This window comes from Chenopodium quinoa, unplaced genomic scaffold (assembly GCF_001683475.1).
Source record: "Chenopodium quinoa cultivar QQ74 unplaced genomic scaffold, ASM168347v1, whole genome shotgun sequence".
NCBI classification, from domain to species: domain Eukaryota; kingdom Viridiplantae; phylum Streptophyta; class Magnoliopsida; order Caryophyllales; family Amaranthaceae; genus Chenopodium; species Chenopodium quinoa.
In genome coordinates this window covers 1647233-1655981 of record NW_018742881.1, presented here as the reverse complement: position 1 = coordinate 1655981, position 8749 = coordinate 1647233, and the positions used below count along the sequence as shown (strand labels likewise).

At 34.5% G+C, this 8749-nt stretch overlaps 1 protein-coding gene across 1 annotated transcript; it reads left to right on the top strand.

Moving 5' to 3' along the window:
* The first annotated feature begins 6400 nt into the window (after nucleotides 1-6400).
* On the top strand, nucleotides 6401-8665 carry LOC110726809. Its single transcript, XM_021906325.1, has 4 exons — nucleotides 6401-6589; nucleotides 6705-6883; nucleotides 6971-7091; nucleotides 7592-8665. Exons 1-4 carry the CDS (start codon nucleotides 6416-6418, stop codon nucleotides 8276-8278), a joined length of 1161 nt encoding a protein of 386 aa, XP_021762017.1. The 5' UTR covers nucleotides 6401-6415; the 3' UTR covers nucleotides 8279-8665.
* Nucleotides 8666-8749: the final 84 nt, after the last annotated feature.

The following is an 8749-nucleotide window of genomic DNA, read 5'->3' as shown; positions in this document are numbered from 1 at the left end:
AAGAATAATATTTTGTCTTAAAAAATTACTGTATTAATAAACTTGATAAAAGTCAGCTCTCTGATTTGATTCTTCTTTTCCCCTAATACAATCATAATTAATTATGCTATGTCAAATTGTCTAGAAATTACATGTCTTTTAAATGTTTAACAATACTTATCTTTCTAATAAATTAATCATATACTACCTCCGTTAACTATTAATCATATACTACCTCCGTTAATCATATGGTGATTTCGTTCTTGTATTGATTGTATGTTTTGTCTACACTTTTTAGTTCTTATAGAAGCAGGAAATTGACAATTTATTAATCATGTCATCATGATTACTAAATTATAGGGATATTAGATGGTCATACAATTAAATAAGTTATAAGAAATACTTTTACTGCATCTGATCAAGCTTTAATTTTCTCAATCGCTCTTCCTCCAAGTAAGCAGAAAGATGGTATGTACTGGTGGCCTGATAAGAGTGGTGTCTAAAGTGTCAAGTCAAGCTATTGGTTGGGTTAAAATAGCCCTCTGCCTCTGCTTTCCCAGGGTGATTCGGAGGTTTGGAAGAAGATTTGAAAGCTGTCGGGACCTCCCAAACTCAGGCACTTTATTTGGCGTGCGTGTAAGAATTTCCTTGCTGTTAAAGAAAGGCTTATGTTCCGTCATATACTCCCTGATAGCTCCTGCTCAATTTGTAATCAGGGGTGTGAAACTACCATTCATGCCATTTTTGAATGTGGTATTGCTAGGGAGATTTCGGTAGCTAGCAATTTTGTGAGTTTGTTATCTCAAGCCCCTGCCACTTCTTTTGCTAATAGATGGATGTGGGTAGCATCACAGGTTTCTAAGACTGAACTAATGGAGTTCTCTTTTTTGGCGTGGGCTGCGTAGCGTGGGAGAAATCTGAAAAACTTTGAGAATTCACATGTGAGCTCGGTTTTCTTTGCCTTTGGGTTTATGAAGATGGTGCATGATTATGAGGAGTATGCTGTGAGGATCGCAAAACCAATCCAATGTCAGTCTTTTGCTTCAATAAAATCTTGGAGTTGCCCGCAAGAAGATGTGATTAAAATTAATTGCGATGCCCACATTGGTAATGTAACGGGATTTGGTGTGGTTTCCAGGGACCATTTGGGTAATATTTTGGTGGCAGCGGTATGTGCTGAAGCTGCGGGGTGGACTGCTGTTGTGGCGGAAACGACTGCTTGCTGGTTTGGTGTACAAATCGCACTGAGGATGGGCTACTCAAAGGTTCATATGGAATGTGATGCTACCAATGTGGTTCAAGGTGTGAAGACAAATGTCGTGGGACTATCCCCTTTTCACCAGTTTATTGATGCAATTAGCATAGCCTCAAAAGGTAGTTTACTTTCTTGCACGACAATGGTTTTAAATCTGTTTTCTTGAATACTTATTTGTGCTTATAAAATTGCACAATATAGTAGTATCTCAAGATCAAAATTAATGTTTTTCATATTATGGTCATCAGTGCTGATCTTCTCCTTTTATTTATTCCTGTAGTAACAAGTGCATTGGGTGATAGAGGCTTCGGATGTAGCGTGTTCTGTGCAGCAGGTCAATGTAAGACTTTCTTACTTGTGTATGTCATACCACTTCAGTAGCTCGATAAGTAAAGAATATAGACTAGAATAGAGTATGATCGACTTTCCAGAACTAATACATAAAGTTTTGCATATCAGTCGATCATATATTATTAGGTATATAATTATGCTTCCATATACATTATACGTTAGGTGCACTTGTAGTGTATTTTGCGCCCGCCTAACATGTAATGCGTGCAGTTACAAATAATATGCAACAGATACTATAGTATATTTTAGCACCTAACAATAATGGCTGTATTCTTTGGCGCTTAATTTGGGCTGTGTTTGTCATTAAAATAAAATATGAATGGCTTTGTTGAGCCCAGCCCAAACTAACAACAGCAATGTTAAAACTCTTGCATGAAAATATACAGCTACTAAGGTTTAAATTGGAGTACAACTCACTTCATAGAAAAGAGAAACAAAGTACAAGTCAATGCTACTATTCATGGTAAACTTATTAATTAAATATGTGAATTGTACTTTGCTTCTATTTAAGCCACAAAAAAAACTGATATTTTGCATTAACCAAGAATTGAGTTTTATATTAACCATAAAAACTTACTTTTTGCTTATTACATAAGTGTAGGGAATAATTTCAAGCCTTTAAAAATCACACTAGCTTGAACCCCACTGTGATCATACACTAAAGTACGGTGGCGTCCAAAAGGGAAGAAGATAGAGCAAAAGAGTCGCCAACAAGTTTTTAAGGAACTTGTAAACCGTTCATAGGATGAAGGTTACACCCCTTAACGATCCAAGAGATCGTCAACTCCATAAGGTCATGAACCAAATAAGGGTTCGGGGATGATGGTACAAATCCAACCTAAAAGAGATTGAACCTGCCCTAATAATAGGCCTCTACTTTATTCTGATCGTATTCATGTGCGCTTTCTGACTAACATACAATCAATAGGATTAACCCTAAACTTGTTTAATCTATGTTGGTTGAATATTAATGCACAAACAAATCTATTATTGGCGATCACTTGAATTTATAATCACAATTAACCTAACAAGATAATTAAATTATCTTATTAAGCGTGATTGCAAATACCAATTCCCTTTAAACATGCATAAAAGGTGATCAAGCAATAAAATAAATATCAAGCAACATAATAAATAATCAACATCATTAATAATAATCAATGATAATCATAATAATAATAAATATTAGGGAGAATATAGGAAGCATCGCAGGAATCATATTTAATATTAAAGATACCTTAGACATGATACTAGGAATATCATAACAATGTAAACATGATTTCTACATCATAAATCAATCAAACCATTAAAGTACTTACTTGGATGCCTCGTACCTCTTTCTAATTACAAAATACACACGTTAGTAACTTCAAGGAAAATAATAAACAAACAATTAAATTAAATAATTGAAAGAGAGATTTGGGACCAAACCCTCAGAAATTAAAACCTTTCACGTCTAGGGCGAAGGCAACTTCGAATATGGCTAGGTGTTTCTAGATCTTGTGAATGCGGAATTTTGTATTAAAACCAAAGAAAGGAAAGAATGAATGAAGAATTAATGTTATTGAAAATTGATGAAAAGAGATGAATTGTTTGTAGATGAAGAGAATTAATGAATGATTTGTGAATGAAGAGAGTTGATTATTGGCAATTGATAAATGGTGAAAACTTAAGAATAAAGAGAATTGGTGAATGATAGATGTAGATGATGAATACTTAAGAATAAGGAGAATTCGTGAATGAAAACGGAGTTTTTGATACGATATTTATAGAGAAAATCATCCAAAAAAGATAATTTATCCAAACAGAGTCTGAAGATCACAAAACCACCTTGGCGCCAGACCTGGCTCATTGGCGCCAGGATCTGTGGCTAGCGCCAGGCGCCAATGGCTGGCGTCTGGCGCCAATCCTGATTCCAGGCGCCAAGGCCTGGGGTTGGACGCCAAATTGGATTTCAACGCGTTTTCGAAATTCTGATAAAATTCCCGTACTGGAAGATAAAATAATATAAATTCAGTCGAAAATGCTATTTGATCTAATTAAAACTCTGGAGAGTCCTAATTGAATTAAGAATGATAAAACCTTCTAGAATGTTCTAGAAGACCAAAACCATTCCTAATTTCATTAGGAATGATAAATTATATTAGGCCCTCCCCTAGATCATTGGGCCGTACTTAAAGCTCAAACCGGACCCAGTTTACTAAATTGGCCATAACTTCCTCAATATTCATCGGAATTGGGCTTATAATATATCGTTGGAAAGGTCTTTGCAAGCCCCATCCAACTACACCACTATTGGACCCATATCATGGACCAACCAAACTGGATTGGCTGTTTTCTTAAAATAAAGTTTTCAAAAACAGAGAGAAGAGAAAAGAATTAAAACTTTCCGCAACACTAGACTTTTCCACACTTTCGTTTCATTCGATTATGATTTGACTTGAAAGGTACTCATCACTGAAATTCTTTTTGTTATCTTAGCATCAAGAGTGGTTACTATCCATGGAATTCTTACCTGATTTTCTATGAAAAAAAAAAAATCTTCTTAACAAACCTTTGACTTATATAATTCTTGTTTCTTTGTTATGATATAACTTATATTTGCAATTACATTATTTTATATATTCTGACTCATATTTAGGTTTTTGGCTTCTCATTCTAAGCTCACATTCTCACACTAGATTCTGGAATATCTCATCTTACTGCATTTATTTTACTGCTTTTTTCCCTTTTAGTATATTCTGCATGCATTAGGTTAATGATCAAATGTTTCCCACGCAAAAAAAAAATGTAAGGCAAAAGGAATTTCTAGAATATCCATGTAAAATACATCACTGTCTGCTTTTGCTCTGCACTTTCTTTTTACAAGAGTTTATATACATGCTAGATCTACACTTACACTGTATACTATGTCTTGCTTCAATACAGTAGCTTACTATTTTGCATGGTGTGTATTACAGACTATGAATACACCTCCGAAGATGAAGCTGGAACCTGTTTACTTAGACGAACTTACTACTCAGAGTAAGGACTACAAAGTGAAGGTTACTGTGACTGAAAAAGGAAGAGCTCAACCTTCGCCTAAGAAGCCTGGTGTGATATTTCAGACGATAATCTTAGAGGATGAAAAGGTAAATGTATTTATTGTACCTTTCTCTAAAAAAACAAATAAAATATGTTGCTACATTATAGTAAATGGATTCTGCTGTTAGATAAACATCCTGTTATGGCTATCTTTTGTTGTTGTTAAATATAGATAATCTTTTAAAAAAAATTAGGTATAATAGATTATTCCTATGCTGTTAAAATGTGGTAGCTTAGGTTTATTATCTTTTATTGTTTATAAATACAGATAACCTTTTAGAAAAAAAAAACTATAACAGATTATTGTCAAGCTATTAAAATATATTGACTTACCTTTATTGATAACATAAATCCTGTTATGTTGTGTTTTGTTATTGTTAAGATTTCAATATAGATATTTAAGCACATGGATAATCTTTAAAAAAAAAAAAAAAAAAAGAAGAAGAAGGTATGATATACTACTATCAAGTCTGTAATATAGATTGAGCTAAACGTATGCTCTCCTTCTCCATGAAAAAAACAATACTGACCACTGTGTTTACAACATAACAAAAAAACAGTGAATTAACCTCATTGTAACATGGATGAGTAAGAATTTATGTTTTTTTATAATCAGCAAAAAATAAACCTTAGGAATAATGATGATTTACTTATAGTCAATGGCACAAATATATCCTACTAATCATACAAATCATTCTAATCTTACTGCCTACCATTAAGCTTGTCACATAAACTTGATTTGACATTCTTATACAGAATCAGTTTATTTAATAGTTCTATAAACTTTGTCACAAATTAATAGCTAAATGTATACAAAGCTGCATATTCATACACTTTTATCCTGCTATTACTTAGTACCCTTAATCTGTACCCAGAAAAACAAGATGCGATGTGCTCTTTTTGGAGATCAGATTGAAGCATATGAAGAAGTTCTTAAGCCATCTGGTCAGTATGAAATATCAAAGGCTCCTATAACTGCTGTCGATGATCAGTACAAAGCCAACTTCAACTTGGAAGAACTTCCTTACCAAATGACCGTTGGACAGCAGACTATTATCCAACGTCTGAATCCCGAAAGTGGTCCAATCGAGCCTAAATATCAAACTTTGTCAACTATTCCAAGATCGCCTGATCCAAATGGCAGATTTGGTAATGATTATTTTACATCTCTAAAATGAAATCTAGAGTTTTTACACTAACCAGAAAGATTATACTATTTCCCACGTTATCTAAATTCGACTCTATAAATGAAACAGATATAGTTGGTGTGGTCCTGTTTGTTGAAGAAGCACCAAGGATGATACCTAACATTCGTGGACGCGATAGTCCAGTACGAGAGATATCTGTTACTGACACAAGGTAACAAAATACTTTGACATACCAATTTGATATTATACTTTTTACTCGGCCAAATGCCTTGGATAGCTTACACTTATAAAATGTATGATTTATGACAATCTCTGCTTGGAACGATCTTACTGGAGCACCTTGTAATGCATTGAGTAACTGGCCTGAGAAATTCAATGTCATTGGATTCACTGCACTGAAAACCCGTCATACAAGAGTCAACTTAATGCTTTTGGTTTAGATATTACAATTATCATCAGTTACTAAATATCTAACCTATCTCCTTTTTGTTTATAGGATTTACTTTGAACACTACTATGTCTACTAGGATTATTATGAATCCTAAAGGCGAAAGAGCAGACATGCTTCGAGAATGGTAATTAGTATATTAGATTTATTATGACTGTACAGTTAAATGTTGTTAGATTAAACACCTTATTAAGGCTTACTTCCTGTTTCAGGGTTAAGCTTTATCAGCATGTGCTCCTAGACAGACAGGAAAGGATTCTTAATGTGAGATACCCAGGCACCGAAAAAAAAATTGTGACAATAGCTGAATTGAGAAGCAAAAAGGTTTTCTCTTTTTACACTTACCCTAAATCAACAAAAATTCTGCACAGCAAATAACATTTTCAGAATATATAGTTGTCACAGAACATCTGATATACAGTCACCGACATTTATGCAGGCATCTAATGCAACTCCAGATGAAACAGCTTGGATCAAAGTGACTATACCAGAGGCTGATTTGCAGAGAGTAAATGCATACATTGGATATCTTGGCTGCGGGAAACGAACATATCTTGCTTTGGGAACTCGTTTTCCTTGCATTTCATGCAAAAAAGGAGATACTGTGGCAACTCACAAGTATAATTCTAAAACAATACATATGTTATGCTTGATATTATAAATGTATTATAAAACTCCATTTCATTATAATGTGTGTTCTTGCAGAGTTACTTTCAAGTTTGAGGCTGTCGATGACAGTGGAATGATGTCATTTACAACCTTTAGTGATGATACAGAAAAGCTTTTCCGTATGACAGCATCTGAAATCTGGAACATGAAAACCACTGTAAGTATCAATACCACTGATATCCTCTTCCACTCTTTGCAAGTTTATTTGAACTCTGTCTATTCTTATCTGAACTACTATAATGCAGCCGAGTCTAAATGGTTTGCCAAACACTATAACTGTTGTAATAATAAAACTTTGCTAATAGTAGTGATGCAAGTTAGTTTTTTTTTTTTTACCTTATTCCTATCCTTGAACTGTGCTGCTCTCAATAACTATTGATCCACTTTCAAGAAATTATTTATGATATATCTGCCCAAAATTAACTGATACAACAGTCTTAAATAAGTTGTGATTAGTCATGATGTTTACTGCATGGTCCTTGGTAAACGCTACAGCTCAAATTGTATACAACTTAGCTGATTTACCTATCTCCTTTTACATTCAACCAACACAAAAACCACTTAAAAAAGTAGCATTTACTTTTACACAATCTATATGGCAGTATACCTATTCATTATGCTGTGCTTGCATCTTATGTGACAACTTCACAATTGTAGGGGAATTTGGAAACATTCAAGGTTGTACAAGAAACACTATCGACAAAGCCTTTCTTCATTCAGGTAACTCCGACTCTGGAGTTAGCGAGGAATAGTGTTCTGTTATGGACTTTGAAAGCCATTGAGGTAGAAGATACACAGCCAGAGACTCAAGTCCTAGGTTCATCATCTGCTAATCTTAACAAGGATCAGACTCCCTTTACACCTGATAAGGCACACAGGACAGAACAGGCATTCATAAGTGAGGCTGCGGCTTATAGCAAGAAAGACTTCAACATCTCACCAAGCACAACTAAGGCTCATGGAAAAGCAATTGCTGCTTCTAGCCCAGATAGCAATGCTAATTATAGTCAGGACAATACAGAAACAAGCGATGAGGTTCTTGCTGAAATAGCCCAGCTTCATGAATTCAGGCTAGCTTCTGAAGCATTTGACACAGATTGCTTTGATATTCCAATTCAGCAACCAAATAAAGGACTTACAATTTCAAAGCCACCAACTTCAGTCACTGAACTTCCTACATGGAACAAGCTTACTCGCACACGAAGCAGTGTCAAGAATAAGGAGCCAATGTCTGCTGATGAGATGCAGGATTCAGATGATGAAGATCCTGTTCCTAGGAAGAAGCTCCGAACAGCACTGTTTAAGGAAGCTGCTGAGAAAGAAATTTCTGAAAACAAAGAGTAATTTGAAAGCATCCTCAAAAATTTATGAATGAAACCAGCTAAAAATATATAGATACTAAGCAGCGTTTGCTAAAAGAATATTAGTACTAATGAATCTCTATTATAAGGTAGTTTGCTAAGTTTGAAAAGCTTTTGGATGTTTAGAAGGAACATTTTGGGCATCGTATGTTCCCTATAAACATCAGATATGTATATAGAGTACTGAAACTATGTAATAAGGACTGGCCTGTAGTAACGATAGTGTCTTAGACACCCTAATAAGTAGAACTTGGATCTTCTGATATGTACAAAGTAATGCTGGCAATTAAAAGCCTAGAATATTGTAAGCTAATTATGTTGTACCTCCTTGTATCCTTAAATTAGGATGCCTGTCTATAATATAAACCAAGTTATGGTAAACAATTGACCTTCTTCTCATATCAATCTCCTCTTTATTCCAGAACCTAACTGAACCCTCAAAAATGGTGCTTTT

What these genes read in the sequence shown, in the direction of transcription:
- LOC110726809 (XM_021906325.1), top strand. Translation starts at nt 6,416, where the DNA reads ATGACTGTACAGTTAAATGTTGTTAGATTAAACACCTTATTAAGGCTT. An exon ending in GATACTGTGGCAACTCACAA is followed by an intron (nt 6,884 to 6,970) that starts GTATAATTCTAA and finishes GTGTTCTTGCAG; the next exon opens with AGTTACTTTCAAGTTTGAGG. An exon ending in TCTGGAACATGAAAACCACT is followed by an intron (nt 7,092 to 7,591) that starts GTAAGTATCAAT and finishes TCACAATTGTAG; the next exon opens with GGGAATTTGGAAACATTCAA.